This window comes from Ursus maritimus, unplaced genomic scaffold (genome assembly GCF_017311325.1).
Source record: "Ursus maritimus isolate PB19 unplaced genomic scaffold, ASM1731132v1 scaffold_7, whole genome shotgun sequence".
NCBI lineage: Eukaryota > Metazoa > Chordata > Mammalia > Carnivora > Ursidae > Ursus > Ursus maritimus.
This window is the reverse complement of record NW_024426885.1, coordinates 16,194,536-16,214,416: the sequence shown is the minus strand read 5'-3', so window position 1 is coordinate 16,214,416 and position 19,881 is coordinate 16,194,536. Positions and strand designations below refer to the sequence as shown.

The window sequence follows — 19,881 nt, the reverse complement described above, 5'->3', positions numbered from 1 at the left end:
GGGCGTCCACGGCTGCCACCACCTCCGGGCCTCCTAGAATCTCCCCCAGAATCTCTGTTCCCAGACCTGTCATGCTTTGCCCAAGGAGCTTTCTCACCCCAAGGAGGCTGGGGATCTCAGCACATTCTTGTCCCTCCCTCTGTGCATGCAGCCAGACCCTTGAAAAGGGGGCTGCACAGTATCGGACTAGGTCTGGCCCGAGGGGAGGGAGTTGTGTCATTGGCTAGAGCAGGCTGGCTGGGCACGTGTGCAGGACATGGCTCCCCAGCCTCATGCCCCCGCTGGCAGCAGCCCTCCTCCCCGTCCCTGGTCACCCAGGCCGCGTGCAGGAAGGTCCCCAGCTGGGTCACCCTGTTGCAGGTGCACTCAGATCCCTGGCCTCTACAGCCTTAGCTTCCTCAGTGTCCCCAATAGCCTTTCCATCACCAGATCACTCGGCCTCAGCCTGCAAAGCCCTCCTTCCCTTGGCCGGCTCCCTCTCATCCTCCCAAATGCAGCTGGCCTTGCTTGACCCTCCCAGGGTCCTGCACGCTCTGCTCTGCCTTCCTTCGGAACTCCTGGATCCCAGAACTGTGAGACCTTCTTCCATGTCAGTCTCCCCCAGCGGACACTGAGCTGCTCGAGCAGAAACTTGCCACCTTCACCTCCAGGGCCCAGGGTATGAAGCCATGTGACAGGTCACAGTGCACGGCCATGTTCCCACCCACCCAGTGCTGGGCATACAGTGGGGATCAGGAGTTTCTCAGAGCCACACGAACAGCAGCACAGAAGCACTCAAGCCCAAGACCTAGAAATTCTGGCTCATCCAGGCAAGTGGCCCACTTCCCCATCACAGTTCTCTGGACCGAAGAGAATTCTGGGTCAAGAAAGCAGGGAGCGCAGATGCTGAGTCTGGGGAAGGAGAGCAGCTATGTTCTCTCGCCCCAGGGGACAGGAGCATGCTTCTCTGCTGGAGGACTCCCAGCAATAATCCAGCCACATCTCCCAGCGACTCCCTGAGACCAGCTTTCTGTGCCAGACACCGTGCCCCCCGAGCCTGCAGGCAGGGCTGGCACAGCTGGTCACTACTCCGGTCTCCTGACCAGAGAAGCAAGGGGCTCCCAAGGGAGGCCCCGTCTGCTGGCTTCCCATGCCACCCTCCCACCCTGCCAGCCTCAAAAACCGGAACTGGACTGGGACAGGGAAAGGAGCCCAAGGCTGGGACATGGGCTCCATGAGGAAGAGGAAAAGGCCTGGAGGTGGACAGTAGCAGCCTTCAGGCCCCGGGAAGAGCTAGAGCAAGTCCCAGGTTGGGAGCCCAGACCAAGGCTCCCCCCGGATATTTTGAGGGGAGTAGAGAGGACCTCTGTGAGCCCAGCAGCAGCCAGACGCACCCTCTGTACCAGCAACGTGGGCTTCTGTCGTCCCTTTAGTCTGTCTCACTGTCCCCATCTCTGAGTCCTACTCCTGCCCGGGGTGCCACCGCAGCCCCTTCAGCTCCTGCCCAACCTTCTGGGCTCAGGCCCAGAAAGCCCCCCTCCCCCCGAGCTCAGAGCAGGAAATGTTCTTTCTGCCCCCGAGTCCTTACAGCAACACAGCGTGCGGCTTTGCAGTATGAAGCCACCATCGCGCTTGGGCTGTGAGCTCCCAGGACTGTGTTCTCCCTCTGCCTGGCCCCTTCCCCAGCTCTGCTTGCCATGCTCCTTCAAGATTCATCAAAGGAACCTAACTGCTGAAAGACCCCTGGGAGGACAGCAGCCCATGACCAGTCACTTGCACAAAGGATCCAGCACCCAGCAAGACGGAGGCTGCGGACAGAAACAGAGCTGCGGGGCTGCCGTCCCCAGCGATGCTTAAAGCGAGACCCAAAACCTCTGTCGGCATCAAGCCGCCTTCCCGGAGCCAGGCTCCCGGCCAGTGGCTGAGCCTGCGGCCCGCAGGTGGTTCTTACTGGATGTCTCGAGGGACCTGTCTGGAGGCTCCAGTGTCGTAGATTTCTTCCTGCCCAGGTTCATTAGGTTGCTCAGTTTGAGGCCAGGAGAAGATTTCTTCTTGACTGTCCAGATGAGAGAAAAAGCTGTCAGCATTGCACTCAGCCCGCTGAAAGGCCGCGATGAAAAGCAGGAGTAGCACACCCGTTCCCGCTGCCTCTACCCCTCCGTGTGTGTGCACACGCACACGTGGACGCATGCGTGCATGCACGCACACACATGTCTGCTCCCTGGACCTGTAGCCGCGGTCCAGAGTCAGGTATCCCTAGAATGACATACTCAAGAGGGGGGACACCAAATCATTTTTTTTAAAGATAATTTCTATATTTTTAAAAGATTTATTTATTTGAGAGAGAGAGACAGCACAGGCAGGAAGGGCAGAGGGAGAGGGAGAATGTGAAGCAGACTTCCCAGTGAGTGTGGAGCCCAGTGCGGGGCTCGATCCCCCGACCCTGAGATCATGGTCTGCGCCAAAATCAAGAGTCAGATGCTCAACCGACTGAGCCACCCAGGCACCCCACCAACTCCTCTCACAGGCTATGCCAGCACTTGAGAATCTTCACAGCCTGTAACGGCTCAAAGAGACGGGGTCTAGGGTCAGCAAACCAGAAGAGATGCAGGACTTCTACCCCCGGCAACTCATAAAACTTGACCTCCATTTGCTCATCTCTCCCTTCCTCTTGGGTTTTATCACGGTATTATTTCCAAGCAGTTTATAAGTTGGAGGCATGTTGCAAGCAGCTGTTAAAACCCGTCAGGGTTGAGCCAGGCAGCCACGTCTCACAGCATGGGACACCATCCCCCTCCCAAGCCGAGGCTGACGGCCACAGGCCTTGGTACCATCTTTGGCCTCTGGGACCTCAGGGTGGCCATCTACGGAGCTTCCATATTCCGGGGTTGACAGGTACTTCTCCGTTATATCTAGCTGTGGAAAAGAGGGAGACAAGTGGGTGATCTTGTCTGGGAATTGTCACCTCAGGGAATCACAACGTAAGGGAAACTAAGAGCTTTCGGATGTATGCTAGGGACCACCGCGGCGTGTGGGTCGCAGATGGCACATTGGCCAGGCTTCCCTTGGGCTCTCTGGGGGACCTGCCTTCACCTTCCGTTTCCCTGGCCCATCCCGGAGACGACCCTCTTCTTCGGGCCACCACACATCCAAGTTCCAAGTTCTCGAGATGCCTACTCCCCCCTGGGGTAAGAGCGGCCCTGTAGCCGGCCCCAGGGTGGCCTTAGAGTTTGCACCCCAGCTAAAGCTGACCGTCAGGTGACATCCGGCCTCAGAGAAGGGCCAGCTTGTCTACACAGGGGCAGACCATGATTTGAGCCCTGGCAGGGGCACCCTCCACCCAGACCAGGAGCTTGGCTTATAAGCCTCTCTGGGCCCTGCCGTGCATGTGTTTAAATAGGGACAATATCCCCATCTGTATCCCCAGGGCTGTTAGGGGGCTTGTGAGTTTCTAGAAGGGCGTGGTGGCTGCTGTTAGAATGTGAAGCACTCAGAATATTCCAACCAAGCTTCTCTCAGAGAACGACTTTGTCCAGATCTCTGCGAAACACACGGAGGGACTCCCAACCAACAGGACTGGGCTTAGGCGGGGGCTCAAGGGCGGCTATACCTGGTCAGGGAACTCCACGAGGGATGACCTGTGCCTTCGAGAAGAACAGAGCACCTGCTCCCTACTTGAGACATCTGGGCACCCTCTGCCTTCTTCCCTGCCAGGGCCGGGAGCCCAGGGAAGACACAGTGATGCTCTGCTCTATGCACTCCCAGGCTTCAGGGCGCCTATTTACAGATCCTTGGGGACCTGGGATGTGAAGCCATAGGTGACAGCCATCCCCTCCCCTAGCACCTGGCCCCACAGCTCCAGGCAAATGAGCAACAGAGCCCTCTGGTTGGAATCAACATGGGGACAGTTCTCCCAGCCCCAAAGCTTTACCAGGAGTAAATGCAAAGAAGGGCCTCATACTATGAATTTCGCTGCTTAACAATGGAGGGCACGCTGACCTTGGTCCCACTAAAGCTTCCTGCACCCAAGCAAGACAATATCAACGTCATCAGTTTTTCTGCCAACCTGAAGCTCCTGGCCTTACCCGAGCATTGTGTTTCTTACTCCTTGGGTTGAAGTGGCAAAAGCAGGAATCTCAGCCTCATGCTTTTAATTTTTACAGAGAAGACAGAATTGAACTCTTCCGGGCAGGAGAGAGGCTTACTTTCTGACAGTTCAGGCGCTGGGCATCTGCGGTGTACTGACTTCCCTCGGACGCTCCTTCTGAAGGCAGGCCGCTTACCTCCTGGATGACCTGAAGGGGGAAAAGCCATCCGCGCAGGCCCTTCAGACCCGGACTCACAGCCGCACCGAGCGAGCGCCCCTCGCAGCCCGGGGAAGTGGGTGGAGGGGAGAGAGATGCAGTGCGCGCTTTCCAAGGAACAGCGACTCTCCCTCCGCCCCCCGCACCTGGCCTGGGGCTGGGCAGGCTGCAGTGGGGGAGGCTCCTTCCTTCGGCCCCCTCTCCTGCAGAACCCCACTTGTTCTGCTGGGGGTGGGGCGGGGTGCGCTTTACAGCAAAGCCTCAAGATGGCCAAAGCTGCCAGCCCTCAACGCTGCCAAGCCCTCCTGGCCAAGGGATGGCTGTTCAGTTGTGGGTATGATGAAGGGCTACAGTTGCCAAGGTCCCCCCCTAGCTTTTCGGGGGCTGTGGAGCTTGCTGGAGAGAGCTTCCCACTGCTCAGGAAGCAGGCCTGCCAACTGCCTGGGTCCAGCACTGGCTCTCCAGACTTGCCCGTTGCAGTCCACCCCAGCCTCTGCCAGAAGGAGCCTTTTCACTGGCACCCGGGGGCCTGGGCTGGGGGCCCACAGGTCAGAGTAGCTCTGGCCATGCTAGGCGGGGCTGCGGCTCGGAGCCGGGAACCCCAGGGGATTCCCAGAGGGTAACAACCCTGGGCAGCCACACACACACACACACACACACATAGCCCATCTGGAGCCCTTCGGACTCAGCAAGAGTACTTTCAAAGACCCTCCTTTTTCAGTCTCTGCTTAGAGCAGTTTACGGAAACAAGGTCAAAAGCAGAAAAGCCAAAGAACCAAAGGAAGAATGGCTACGGGGATGGGGAGACATAAGGCAGGTCTCACTTCTTAGACGGACTCCAGGTCGGGTCTGGGTCCACATGGTGGACCAAACACCCAACACGATGCTGTGGGAAGACGGCACCAAAGTCGGCCCTCTAGCTGTGTGACCCCGGGCCTAAGCTGTGGTCACCACATCTGTAGGACGGGGCCACACCTGCACCGGGGTGGCTGTGAGGACTCGTGTGTGAAGGGACCATCCTCACGAGCTGGAGCCTGATCTGGGGGAAGCACATGACACCTGGAATCCAGGCTTGAGGGTTTCTCTGGGAGAGTCCTGCCTGCGCTCTCCTTTTCTGGGGCCCTTGTCCCATACTCAGCATTTCCCACCCATGGCCATCTACCCGTCCCACCCTGTGGGCACAGGGGGATTACGCAGAGCTGGGACCTGGAGGCCAGGGAAGGGAGGTAGGTTTGACAAGAGATGCGTGTAGCCGGTCAAGAGCCCGTCACATAGGCTCACAGTGCTAGCAAACCGCAAGAGTGCACAGCTTCTCGGAGTGAGACCCTCGAGCCAGGCCCGCCCCGGTGCTCATCGGACCAGGGAGGAAGAGGGCCTCTGCGCAGAACAGACAGGCTGTGCCTCCTGAAAAGTGTTCTTGGCTCTGAAACCAGCAGCAGGGGTCTGAGAATGAGGGCATGTGAGTCGGCGAGGGAGGCCGGGGGCCAGAAGAAGGACAGGTGGGTCTGAGCAGTCAGAGGAACAGCCCTGGGAGCAGGAGCAGCGTGTGTGTGTGTGTGTGTGTGTGTGTGTGTGTGTGTGCGCATTTGTGCACGTGTGTCCACGTGCCTGCAGGTGTTTGTGTGTCTATCTGCAAGTGTGTACATGTGGGTGCACGCAAGTACTTGTGTGTGTGCACACAGGTGGATAGGGATAGAGGGCAGATCCAGGGCCGTGATGAGGAAGGGGCAGCAAGGAAGGAAGGGACCACTCTGGCTCTGTCTGGCCTCACCAGGGATCCCTCTGCAACCAGGGGCCCCTTCTTGGCGCAAACCTTATACCTTCTGGAATGGTCCAGCTTATCTTTAACACGGGGCACACCAGGCTTCGTCATCACTCGGGCTGGACCATTACCTGCGGGCAGACCTGACCATCTGCATGTGTGATGGTAGGACACGCAGGACTGTGGTCCCACAGTCGTGGGTTTGAAACCCGATGCTGCCACTCCCTTGCCAGGTGACCCTGATCGGTCACCTCTTCCCTCTGAGCTCTAATCGCACCCCTGTGAAATGGCGATAGTAACACCATGCACCTCCCCCTGGTGTGGTCAGCGCCCGTGGTAAGAGCTTTACAAGTGACTCCGCCATCTAATCTTAATAAGGAGGCTGGCGATGCCTCTCCGGCAACGAGTCTCAACCGGAGCCCGAGTCCAGGCTCAGCAGGGTGCTGTGACCCTTTCGTTAGGACGGACCGCTACCGCTTAGAACACGGGAGCCCTGAGAATGTGAAGGGCTGGAGACCCTTGACCCTTGACAACAGTCATCCCTTGCAGGAAAAGCCAGGGGCCAGAACTGAGGAGCCCCCAGGAGCCCCGCAGGGGAGCAGGCGTGTGTCCCCGGCAGCCCGGCGCCGCCCTCACCCTGAGCCACTGCTCCGCTTGGTCCCTGCTCTGCAGGCCCAGCACGATCACGTCGGCGTTCAGCGGCGTGATCTTCAGCTTATGCTCCTTCTTCCGCACTTGCTTCTCCTTGTGGGTGACGCTGCTGCCCCGCAGGCTCACGTCCAGCTGCGGGCTGTGGTCCTTGGAGGATTTGTAGCACTGGAAGGGAAGGGAGACGCTGTGCCCCTCCGCCGGGGGTGCCACCGTGGCCTCGGACAGCAGCAGCTCTCGTCCTCGGCATCAGAGTGACCACGCTGACTGCCCCCTCGCCGTGGCCATCTACCCGTCCCACCCTGTGGGCACAGGGATTGCCCCCTCGCCCTCACGCCTCCTTCTTGCGGCCTTGCCCAGGGATGTCCCCCACCCCGCTTGTCCAGGCTGCTCTAAGGTCCCTGCAGGCCTCGGTGAGCTCCCGAAGTCGTCCCCTGCAGCCAACTCTCAGACCTCGGGGCTGGACTCGCTCCTCCCACTGCCCAGCCCGTCTGCGTTTCGCTTGCCGCCCTCGGGAAGGGCTGCAGGGAACGAAGACCCCGCTCACTAGCTGCTTAGTTACGGAGATGATTTGTAGCAAAAAAAGAAAGGGACTTGCTTCCCCTCCCAGACCAAATAGCTCGCCCCTGTTTGTCACGGGTCTAAAGGGGGCGGGGCCCTCACAGGGCTGTGGAACAGGATTCCCAGGAAGAACATGTGCGCAGAGCATGACGTGACCCGGGAAGAAAGCGTGTTCATAATGATTCCAAGGAACTTCAAATTAGGACATAAAACAGATTTGTAATTGAGAATAACAGGAAACAGGGCTGTGGTCAGTGTAATATCTTCTGATTCCTTTACGGGTTTTGTCTTATAATCAGTGATTCAACATATCGCGACTTTGGAGACAATGCCTCTGATTCTAACATTGTAACAGGTGAATGCAGCGGCCAGAACGGGGGCTGGGGAGTCCTGACCCGGCAGCAGGCTCCGCCCCAAATGGCCAGGGGTCGGGATGTGAGGAAGAATGAGCCCTCAGACTGGGCGACGAGATCCCTGGAAACTGCGTCTATGCGAAGGGACTGCGGGCAGCGGGTGGTAATCCCAGCCCCCTGTAGACACCTATCAAACCATGAGACTTTCTAAGCACGTTCATCCATGCACATGACGCTCTGCCTACGATTTCAGGTGAGGGAGGGGAGAAAGCCTCCAGAGAGAAAAGGCTCCAACCACCGGGTATCAGGCAGGGTCCCTCTCCCCGACTCCCCCGAGAGACAGAGGATGGGAACACCATAGGAGCCCGACTGACCAGGAGCCGGGTGTCCTTGATGACGCAGAGCTGCTTGGCCCACTGCCCCAGCCACTTCTTGCGCCAGAGGAAGGCACAGATGCGGGCATCGCGCATCAGCTCGATGCTGGCCTCAGGCGAGGGCCACTGGTAGGGGGCCGACTTGCCCTTGCTGTTTTCCTCTTCATCGTAGGACTCGTAGGAGCTGCTCACCGCCTCTCCGTCCTCTGCAAGGAAGACCCACGTAGTCAGGGCCCCACCGGGCAAGGGACCTTCGTCCAGGAGGGAGGGCAGGAGGCAGGGGCAGTCGGGGGGCCTCCAAGCCACAACCCCCCTGCCTTTCCGGGCCCCTGAACCAGCCTGACAGGCACCAGCCACAGACCTGGGCAGGCCCGGCCCCCAAACCCCCTCAGGGAAGCTTCTTGGATGCTGCTTCTGGCCACAGACACAACAAAACAAAACTGAGTCTCTCCCTTTTCCTGCTCACATCTGTCATCCCAGGCTGCACAGAAACCTCTGACAAGACACTGCCCACAGGCGACCGTCCACACTTGACAAGGCCAGTCCCCCCTGGAGGCCTTTGTCTCCTCACCTGAGGAATTTAGCAGTGGGGGGAGCCTGGCACCCGGGCAATCTAAGGGGCCAGAGGAAGGGGCCACCGTTGGAGCCCGAGCTGGGCACGTGGTAAGCGCCCCCCACCCCCCGACAGCGGGGGGAGGGGCTGCAGTTTCTTAGGGTGAGATAAGCCACAGCAGGAAGCAGCTCTGTGGGGAAGGCGCCCGCCCCCTTGGTCACAGCCCTTTTCCCAACCCGCTGCCAGCCTCCCCAGACTCCGCTCGCTCTCGCCACCGCACACCTCCCAGCACAGACAGCCCTTCCTGCGGTTTCCACCTCTGACCCGGCCTCCACTTCTGGCAGCCAGCCAGCCTCACACTTTGTTCCGTTGGAGACAAGCCCCGAGCTCACCGAGCACAAACCGTGTTCAATTCTAGGCACGCTCGTGTGCCTGTTTCTGTTCCCTCCCAATCCCCCGCTGCACCCCATGAGAGGCGCTCTGTTCTCCAGACCCCATTCTGCTATTCAAGGCCAACCAAAACTAGGTGAAGAAAAGAGTAAATCAGTAAAACCCGGAAAAGCAGGACAAGGAGAAAAGAGAACCTCAGGATCCCCTGGTCAACCCCTGGCTCAACACAGGAATCCTGTCTGTGGGAACCTTGCTGCTGCTGCTGCTCCAGCCTCTGCTTGAATTCCCTCTGGATGGGGAGCTCACTACCTTATGATCACTGGATACTTCCTTCCATGACTGGGGAGCTCTAACAGAAAGTCGGGCCACCATCTACTTCCCTGTAACTTCTACAGACTCGTTCCATCCCCTTGAGTCAGGGTGAAGGCACCTCCTCGATCCTCCCCTCCTATCTCCTTTGGAGAAAAGTCAGCCCACGGGCCCTTAGCCTTCCCTTCTGCAGCTGCCCCTTCTACTCTCTGCACTAGGAAAACAGAACCACATTTGCCTTAGAATACAGAAAACCAGAATGAGGCCACGGCCATGGTTATTCTAGCTACAGGGCCAATGAAAATGTGTTTTACTCTTTCTAACAATAACGCTTTCAATATGTTAACATCAGCTTTAACAGCAGTGTGGCTCTGTTCCCCTCCACAGCTTAACAAAAAAGCTGCGCAGCTCCTACCCTCACACCTGTGAAATACGCAAAGCTGGGAAAGAGCGGTGCCGCCAGTGGGAGACCGAACTCTCCCGCTGCCCTGCCGGGAATACCGTAAACGCACGCGAGCCTCTCAGAAAGCAATCTGGCAGCCTGTTGCTGCGAGAGTCATAAAAACACCCATACCCTTTGACCCAATTGCCCTGGAGTTGTTCCTAGGAAATCAGAGCAGGGAGAGGGGAGGTTACATGCGTCAAGATACTCATTGCAGTGCCATTTACAGTCAGTGGAGGGAGAGCGGGGAACGTGTGATGCCCCCACGTCGGACAGGCAGTGCAACAATGACCACTGGGAACTCTGAACACTAATCGGCAGCTCAAAAAATAGGATGCTAAGTGAGGAGGCATAATTAAAATTCTCCGTGCGGATGGACGGGTGCCGAGGGGCAACAGGATGAACTCAAGAGAGCTGATCTGATCCGGTGGTGGGAGCAGGGGGATTTTATCCAAAAACAATGACAAAAGTCCTGTCAGTATGGTGTAATCTATACAATAAGGGAAATAAGAGGAACGATGCAATGTCATGGAATGCCTCCTTCAGTCAGAAAAATTAAGAGGGAGGCCACAGAGTTTAGCAGAAAAAACTTGGCCAAATCCCCCCACTGTCTATGCTTCTGGGGTTGGCCCAGGAGTTCCGTGGAGAATTCTAACACCGGCCCATCCACTTTCAAGGGGCTAAGGGGAAGCTGAGAAGACACAGCAAAGCACAGAACCTCAAACTACCCGGAGTAGCTTAGGGGGATTTTATTATTTATCTCTAAGCGACCATAGCAGGGCCATGGATGTAAGACAGTCTTAAAACAGATACGTGGCTTCCAGGGGTCACAGGAGGAACAGGAGTGAAAGGCAGGAAGCTCAGGTAATTCCGTCCCCTTCCGGTATACATCCCTGGGTGGACCGCCCCCCACCGTGTGCTGCTGGAGGTCTGGGAACGGAGGGCAGAGCCACCATGCAGCGCCCCGGTCCTTCCCCCGTGCATTCGGATGCCACTGGCAGGGGTCTGGAAGGCAGAGGAAGTCTCTCCTTCTGGGAGGGTGATACACCATGTGCGCATGCAGGACCCATGCACAAGGCCGGGAAGGGGGCAGAGGCCACCCGCGGGGCATGCATCCTATCTCTGAGAGCCAGGCAGCAGGCATGGGGTCACGGCGTTCCAGCTCTGGGGACAGACAGTACCCAAGGTGATCGTGGCATAAATGACTCCTTCAGGCACCTGCACCCATCTGGGGACTGCAGTGGGGGAAAATCCACCAGAATGACCTGTGTGAGATCCAGAAGCACAGAGAAAGGCGAGATGGAGAGAGAAGAGATGAAGAGAGGGACAGACCCAAGCACAGAGAGAGACACAGAGGACCCAGATGTGGCCACATGGCTGCCTGTCCACTGTCAGCTAGGACTTTCCACTGGAGGTGTGGGCTTCTCAGGACAGGCCCCAGCCCGATCAAGGACATCTTTTCCCAGCCCCTTTCCCTCCGGAGAGGACCACGTAACTACTTGTCGCCAGCAGAATGTGGGTAAAAGTCACTTCAGGCTGGCACTTTGAAGCAGCACAGGGGCTTCTGCGGCCTTGAGAGTGGCCAGGCCCACGCTGGAAGGAGCCTAAACTCCCTACTGACCAGTAACACCCACACTGAACTGCTCGTGAGAAAGCGATTTGTATCGTGTCACTTGCACTGAAAGGGGGTTATCGGTTCCAGCAGCTGCAGTGACCCCAGCACCAGACATCATGGGTGAGTAGCTGACCTCTCGCGCAAGTAGGACCGACCCTCCCACCTGCAACCGGCCATCAGGGCGCGGATTAAACTTTCACTCGGAGAGAGGCGCCTGACCCGTCGGACCGGTGCGGGGCCAGTGCTGAGAAAGCAGGACAGGCACCCAGGCAACTGGTCTCTTGTGGAAAGTCTACAAATTGCTGGTGGCCGAAGGCCATTCCTCCTGCCATGACCTGCCCGTCTCACTGCTCGAGCAGCCGCGGGGGTGACAAGCAGGAACTGAGGGCAGGCCAGCTGGTAACGCGGGTGAAGCCCTCCCTTGGTGGCACGTGTGATCACGTCTCTCCAAGTCCTCGGTCCATGTCCTGGCGGGAGAGGAAAGGCAGCTGACAGCTTCCTATCCACCTTGCTGTGTTCGGGCCGCCCTCACAGGGACGCCCCAGTCCCGGCTAAAAACAACATGAATTCGCGGCCGAGGCCAACGCCGAGAAGCTCGAGTCCGCTTGTTTACGACGAGATGAAGCGTCTGCCCCACAAACAGGCCCCCGGGACTGTGTGGGATGCAGGCCCCGGCTGGCACGGGCCACACCCGCAAGCGCAGGGCTTAAGACGCACGGAGGTACCCGCCGCGGTGAGTCACAGCTTCCACCTTGCAGATGCATCCAGACAGCAGCGCCGCACCCTCAGCTTTGGTCTGAAATCACGGCCCCGCCGGTGACTCGGCAACATCCCACACGCTCGGGGGGTTCAAGCGAAATGAGGTCTGCCCACAAAGCCAGCCTCTTAGAATAAAATAACCTCAATCCAAACAGGCCGTCACCTCCCACACAGTTCCTGGGTCCGGAGGCAGTAGGTAAAGTGTGAAGAAAGAGACGAATCCCATGTGGCTCCAAGGGACGTGTCCCCTGTGATCTCCGGTCCTGCTCTTTACAGAGCCAACGACACCCCACTTCGGCCAAGTTCGTTCCTACCACCGCAGACCCTTGCCTCTTAAGTTTGCAAACTGCTTTATGCTTTCAAACACCTTTCACTTACCAGGGAAGGAAGCTGACTGAGGTAAGAAGGGCCAGCGTGAAAGGACCAGAGTCACAACGCTCTCTTCCCTCCGGAATTTGTGGGGCCTTTCTGTGCTACCGAATCCCTACACCAAGAGCATTTCTGATCTGACTTGCCCAGGCTGAGCACCACTGGCTGAGAACAGAGGGGTCCAGCATGAGCCCCACCCCTGCAGCACAGGCTAGTGAATGCCGAAGTTAGGTCAGTCACTAAGTAACCCCCAATGGCTTGTGGCCTTGTCAGAGAGAAGCCAAAGTCCTCCTCGTGGCCCGTGGCTGACTTCTTTGTCCCCGCCTCTTGTCTCTCCCCTTGCTCCAGCCACACTGGCCTCCTTGCTGCTTCTGAAGCATGCCAAGAGCCCTCCTGGTCCAGGGCCTCTGCATGTGATGCGCGATCTAGAAAGTTCTTCCTGCAGGTCTCTGCCCTCCCCCACTTCCCACTTCATTCAGGCGTCAGCTCAAGGTCATGCTATCAGAGAGCCCCTCCCAACCTAAAATAACACCCTCTCCCGCCCCAACCCAGCCCCTGTGTTTTCCATCCTAACACTGTATCATCACCCGACACAACCTATGTTTATTTGTTGTCTGTCTTTCCTCACAGAATCTAAGGGCTGCGACTCTGGACTCTCCTGAGCTCTGCCGAGTTCCCGACTCCTGGAAGCACGCTCGGCATACAGCATGAGCAGTTAACTGTGAGTCCAGTGAGAGCCACCCCGGAAAGGGCTCTGGCTCCGCCTGACCACATTCCCCTTGCTTCCAAGTGCCCGGGGGCCAGCACGCCTCTCCTCCATCACATTTCTGTGCTGAGTCCAGCACCAACCAAGTGGGAAGCCCGAAGGCATCAGACACAGTAAAGCAGCTCATTGTGGACCATCCCAAGCCCCTCCTTGCAGGCAGCTGGGGTCTGCGGTGTGGCTCAGCTCTCCACCAGAGCCTGGGCCCAAGGCTCTGTGGCCAGTTCTCAATTCAGGCCACGCTCTCTGGAAACAGCAGCCCAGGCCGCCCTCTGCGACCAGCACTGGCATCCGTGCAGGAAGTGGTTGGCCCCCTCCAAGCCCCAACCCTGGCCCCGGGACGTACCATTGAGGGATGTGTCATACGGCTCAGCCTCTTCATAGTAACCCTCTGGGGACTCGATCTTTGGGATGGAGAGCTGTTTCCGTTCTGGAATCTGTGGTATGAACAAATAAACATTTTCAGATACCATACACTCGGAACGACTTGGAATTAACCCTTTGGGTGGAAGGAGGGGAGTCTAGAAGGAAAAAACACAAGTACCCAGCTGGACTTCAAGCCAGCTGGGAGGAGACCGTGGAATACCACAGCTCCCAGCAGCCACCACGTCCGCTGGTTTGCTTCCAGTAACGGGCCACGGGCATGTTGCTCAACGCTGCTGAGCCTCAGCGCTCTCCTCTGCGAAATGAGGTTCGAGCCCCCACCACACGCACAAAATAGTGCTGTGTCCATGATGTGGACGCACACAGAGGCCCAGATGGGGTCAGGCCGTTACGGCTTCTAAATAGCGTATACTCCCTGAAGTGACCTCAAGGGCTCATGAAACGCACATGGAGGGAGATGCCCAGGGTTCTAAATCCTCAACTTTCACCATAAGAAGTTCAATCGTTTGGCCAGCAAATACTGGATGGCTCCTGGACCCTCGCTGCGAGGGACAGATGATCAGGGGTCGGCCCCGGGGAAGATTCAACTAGGCAGTGAACGCTCAAGGCTCCCAATAAAGTCGTCATGAGTCGTCTTCTAATAGATAAGGTCCAAGTTCCGTGAGAACCCGCGGGTGCGAGAACATTCACCATCCAGAGGACACGATCTTTGAGCTGAGTCTCAAAGATGACCCTGAGCTTCTTACATAGCGGTGTAAGGATGAAGGAGCACAACTGGAGAAGAAAAAGGAACGTATGCAGGTTCGCAGATGCACAGAGCATGAAATGCTCTATTCCTCCATTAGACCGTGAGACGAATCTGAGGAGTAGCAGCAGGGGAGAACAAAAGAAGTAGATTTTGCAAGAGTATTACTGTGTACAGGTCATAAATGTGCAAGGATCCATCCGCACGAGTCTTTGGCGTCTCCCTGAATCACGCAACCCCCCGCGGAGGGCTAAGGGAATACTCACAATGAGAGAACAAGAATGGCAAAATCTGAAGTGCATTCCTACTCCTGCTTTTGGAAAGTCCTTGTGCTGGGCATTTGGGGAGCTTCAGATGAAAGCAGCAGAAGGGGAGATGGAGGAAGGCAGCCAACGGAAAGACCCCATAGGGCCTTGGGCTCAGATGGACCTCTGGGCCTTGGAGGATATCCTGCCCTGCTGGCAGGAGAAAGGGAGGATCTAGAAACCCAGCCTCTGAAAAGGACTTTATTTGAGGGATCTATGACTGAGAGAGCTCCCCGGGTCTTGGCCCAGGAGATGGTGGGCACGCAGTCACCATGGGCTCAGGTCCCCGTGGGACAGTACTCAGCATGGACCACAAGAGTGTCCACTCCCAGCCTCCTCCAGGGCAGAGCAACGCTCCTGCGTCTGCTTCCCCAAAGTCAGCATCCCAGAGCCAAGTCCTGTGGGCTTGACATCTAGAGTCTACTCATATGGACTCTGGAATGACTATAACTTGGTTTCCATCAGGGCTTCAGGACTCCAAATATTTAACTGTGGGGATATGATGGCCTCTCTCTTTCCCTCCCTGTAAAACAAGAATAAAACCAGAGTTCTCTTGATGGGTTCCATAAGACAAAACATGACAGGGTTTCCACCGCGCCTGGCCCATGTCAAGCACGAGGAGGCTGTCATCATCGTCTGGGGGTCATCCAAGGCCTGCGGGGATGCTGCAGGAGCTAGGTCACTGGATCACTGTGTGACACGTGGAGACAGGTTTAGTACTGAGGGCCAGTGAGGCCAGGCCACGGTCTGGGAACAACACAGGATCTTTCTCAGTTCATCTGGCCTTGCATCCAGAGAGCTGATACAAGCCCCAGAGGCAGGCTCCAAGCAGCTTCCGGCCCCCACGGTGCAACACCCCACACGCAGGAAGGAGCAGAGTCAGGCGCTCTCTTCCTAAGCAGATCGGCTGCTGCCCCGGGCCAGCAGACATGGCTGTGAGCGGCACCCCGGGTCTGGCTCCTTCCCTAGTGCAGGCCTTGCACGCAGCCGGCACCATCAGCCGCCGCCACTGGTGGGTGACCTTGGAGCTTTGCTGCCACAAGCCTAGTGAGCTGTCTCTGCTCATCTCGGCCATTCCCTTGATCATGTCTGAGAAACGGCTGCCCGAGACCTAGCTGTGGTCTGCTGAGAGCCGGCTTCCTGGGCCTAGCTGTGGTCTACTGAGAGCCGGCTTCCTGGGGCCCTGGGGGAGAGCATCCCTTCCCCTGGGAAGCAGCAAGGTCCCTGAAGATGGGTCCTGGAGCTCATGTCTCCTAAGCTGGCCCAGCTTCCAGCTCTAGGCTCCAAAAAGCCCCATGCCCATCAGGTGGTGCTGGGAACCCTTCTCTCGGTGAGGGGCTCTAGAAAGAACTTCTAGAGAGAAGCTCCAAGCACCCAAGATCCAGGCCCAGACCAGATTCCTGCTATTAAAATAGGACAATGGGGGAATGGACCTTTCTTCAAGAGTTCTTCCTGGGTCCTTCTCACCACAGGGGTCCTACTGTCCTTTCTGGAAGTGTTTTCTGAGAATCTCCTAAGCCTGACACTGTAAAAACACCTATCAATGAAGAGGCGGTATAGGCAGTGGTGGGAATCTGGTATCCAGGGCTAGGGTTTGAATCCTGACACTGGCACATCCAAGCTGTGTGACCCTGGGCAACTTACTTGACCTCTCTGAGCCTCAGTTCCTCCACTGCAAAATGGGGAGAGTAGAAATACCTGCCACACGGGGTCACTGTAAGGATTAAACTCTGCCTAGCACTATTATTCAACACATACAAAGTTTTTACTAACCTAAAAATATACAAGTATCAATGAAGGGAGAGAGGTCGCCTATATACATGTTCGGTAGAGAACGGACGGAGGGGATATTTGGTGTTGCCCAAGCTGAAGCCCAAGCTCAGCTTCATTAGAGACGACAGTCCCCACCCTCAAGCTGCTGGGACAGAACCTAAGTGCTTGAGTTAAGCTAAAGGATAAAACGATCCCCCCCAAATTCAGAAGAGAGTCACATAATTACGCAGGTATATAACGGCCTGTTCTCTGAAGTCCAAGCAGCAAGAGACGCTGATTTCTCAGGGTTCAGAATAAAGCAGCAGTATTTTAACTGTCATCATCATTGTGATGATCCAGGCTGGGGACACTAAATAAAGAGGTGGAAGAGATGTGACTTCACAGCTGGAAAGAAGGTTCTGAGAACCCACAGGAAGGGGACAGGGAAGAAAGCCACCCTGCTCAGCAGGATTTGCCAGAGGTCTGCAAACTTTATCTGCAAAGGGCCAATAACACATACTTAAGGGATCTGCAGCCCATTTAGCGTCTCCGATCTCAGCTAGTCAACTCCGCGACTGCAGAGCGAAAGCATCTATAGATAATACATAACCGAGAAGTACGGCTCTGTTCCAGTAAAACTTCATTTATAAACACGTGGCTGTGGATTTGGCCAGGGGGCTACAGTTTGCAAATTCTGATTTAGACTAGACAGGAGAGCTGAACGAGAGCAGAAGCCCGGATGACTTGAGGCGACCTGCAGTTATGAGCAACCTGCCCCAGCGTGCACTGTGGAACATTCCCGGGATAGGGATAGCCGATCCGGCCAGCCCTAGCTCCCCAGACTGACCACGGCAACGTCCTTGTGTGGCGTGAGCCGTGTCCCCCGTAGAGCAGCTCCCTTAAGCTCAGCGCCAACGCACGTCCAGGCCTCAAGGGGAGTGGGGTGGAGCTGGCTCTGCTCGCCAGGGGCAGGAACGGTGCCAGCAAACATCTGGTTCTGCGGCAGTGACCACAGCACCTGGCTGTGCACACAGCAGCCTGGAAGTCCCTGAGTCACTGGCTGCTCACGCCCACGAGCTTGCTCCGGACCCCTGGTTGCCTCTCCCATTGTCTGCTACCTCACTGACTTGGTAGGGGATGGAAGGGGACCCCGGCCACCAGAGAGGCAATCAGGGCATCCTGCGACGGAGGCCACACCCCCAGCCCAGCCACAGGCTCGGAGGACCCCAGGTAGGCACGCAGCTTCCGTCTCGGCCATCAGCAAGCCTGGAGCCAGACCTTCGGATGGACAAGCTTCACAGCACCCCGAGGCTCTGGGGTCAGGGTGGGAAGGGGCGCGGTCTTCTCTGTCTTGGGAAGAGAGGTTACAAGGTCGCTCCAACCTCCTGCTGCCACGCTCCCTCCCTGCTGCTCTGCCTCCCCTCCTCCCACAAAGCCAGAAGACACAGCTGTTTCCCACTCCACCCTGACGCCATCCTCGGGGGCTTGGACTAGAGTTATGGTTGCTGCCGCCAGACTTGACCAGAGGAGGCCTGAGGGAGGGCAGGCGTGTGCGTGCAGGAGGGAAGCGCTCGCTTTCTGCCGCTCCTTCCTCACTCCACCAGGGGGAGTCCCCTAGGGCGGGGGTGAGCACCCCAAACAGGACTAGGAGGGACCCAGAAAGGGCGGCAGTCAGGGCAGCACCCCCATGTGCTTCTCAGCAGAGAAACCCCGTAAGGAAGGACGAGCGTAGCGTCAGCTTGCTCGCTGGAAGCCTCCCCGGGGCCTGGAGTGTGTCCACAGGAACAACTGTCACACGTCTGAAGGCCCCCTGGGGCGGTTATTTTTGGGTGCTGATCGTTCTCCCAGCTCCAGCACTGGCTTTCTCTCAGAGGTCAACACAAGCCTCCCTGGGCCCCAAGCAGCCCCCTGGTCACGGCCAACCCAAGAAGTCTGCGCTAGGGGAAGGCCGCCTGCCCTGGTCTTGTTCAGACGGGTGGCTCCTAGCCCAGGGCCTTTGGGGCTTTTGCAGCCACGCTGCGGGGAACGGCAAAGGAGCTAGAAATGCTGGTGCTGGGATCCCAGGAGCCACCGGGACAAGGGCGGCCTGATTCTCTCGAGGACCTGGTCCCAGCCCCCCACTCCATGTCCGCAAAGCGCAGATCTCCAGACCGAGTCAGCACCACCCAGGACTCGTGCCCGTGACCCTGGCCTGGGGAGAGCTCCGCAGCAGGTGCTGGCCCAGGAGCTGCTGCCCCAGGTGGGATACGTAGGCCCTGATCAGAATCAGATGCTGAGTTTCGGAGAGGGAAGTCCCAGCTCAGAGCAGCCACCTCCCCTCCGCCCGCCCAGGGGGCAGAGCCTGAAACACACCAGAAAAACCATAGCATCTCCCCCTGGTTCGGGTGCCGGCTATGGGTCTGGTCTGGAGGGGCCGCACCCCCTCTCCCCAGTCCTGGGACTGAAAGCAAGGGGAGCCTGCAGCTGGGAGAACAGAATGGACACCTTCACTCTGCTGAGAAGTGCTTCCGTTGGGCGGGCTGCAGAGGGGCCGGAGACCAAAACCTGCATTCAGACCTTGGCCCTGCTACGTCCCAGAGGGGGGCCCTTGGCCGGCTCTTTTAACTGAGCCTCTGCTTCCTCCTACAAAAACAGTGACAAAAGTCCACCCCTCTAGACAGATGGTGGCGAGGACCATGTTTGTGTGCACCAGGGCGGCTAGCTGTCAGGTGTTGTCACCTGCTTTGTCAGCATAGTGGGGACACCACGCTCACCCAGCCTGAGATGAAGAGTCCCTGTCAGCTGTCCCCCAGCGGAGGGCTTCATGCAGTGGGATACTGTCCCAGGCATTCCAGAACTGCCTACCAGCTGCGAGAGCAGCCTGAGGAGCCTGGCCATTGTCGGGGAGGCATGAATGGAGGGGGCCAGGCTGGGGTCGGGACACCCTCGGCAGTGACCTGAGCCCACAGATCTGCCTCTGGATGGCATGGTACGAGCTCAGTGGCCACGGAGTCCCACAGCTTCCTGCTGGTGCTGAACCCAGGACTCTGCTGCCCATAGAAACCCTTCCTACTTCTTGACCCCAGAACACTGCTACTTATAGAAATCCTTCCCATGTCTCGCCTCGTACCTCCCAGGAAACCTCCCTGACCAGGTCTAGACAGGAAAGAACTTTGGGTTCAAATTCTGGTGCGACACTCAGACTCTACAAACCTGCCGATTCTTGGTTTCCTCACCTGTCAAATAGGAACCCTGCTGGCACCTCCCTGAACGCTAACCTGGCGCGCTATGCACAGCCTCAGCCCATCAAATAAGACGACCTTAGGAGACAGAGATTCACATTCTTTTAAACACCAGGAAACAGAGGGCCAGAGACCTTAAATGACTTGCTCAAGGTCAAAGAGCCAGTACCTGGCAGAGCTGAGATCTGAATCCAGGTCTGTAGGGTTCCATAATACATTCAATCCACCCATCCATCCACGAACAAATACACGCGCACGGCCTCCTGTGTGCAAACACAGACCATGGAGCAGTA

General features: G+C 57.4%; 1 protein-coding gene across 5 annotated transcripts in view; it reads right to left on the bottom strand.

Moving 5' to 3' along the window:
• Positions 1 to 19,881, bottom strand: part of AFAP1L2 (actin filament associated protein 1 like 2) — a 94,497-nt gene that overhangs the window by 9,110 nt on the left and 65,506 nt on the right. For all 5 annotated transcript variants that reach the window (XM_040624529.1, XM_040624531.1, XM_040624530.1 and 2 more), the window contains exons 5-10: positions 13,528 to 13,618; positions 7,982 to 8,187; positions 6,682 to 6,861; positions 4,185 to 4,274; positions 2,811 to 2,895; positions 1,931 to 2,035 (exon numbers count right to left, since the gene is read on the bottom strand). In XM_040624529.1, the coding sequence (XP_040480463.1) occupies positions 1,931 to 2,035; positions 2,811 to 2,895; positions 4,185 to 4,274; positions 6,682 to 6,861; positions 7,982 to 8,187; positions 13,528 to 13,618 (757 nt within the window). The remainder of the gene's footprint in view (positions 1 to 1,930; positions 2,036 to 2,810; positions 2,896 to 4,184; positions 4,275 to 6,681; positions 6,862 to 7,981; positions 8,188 to 13,527; positions 13,619 to 19,881) is intronic.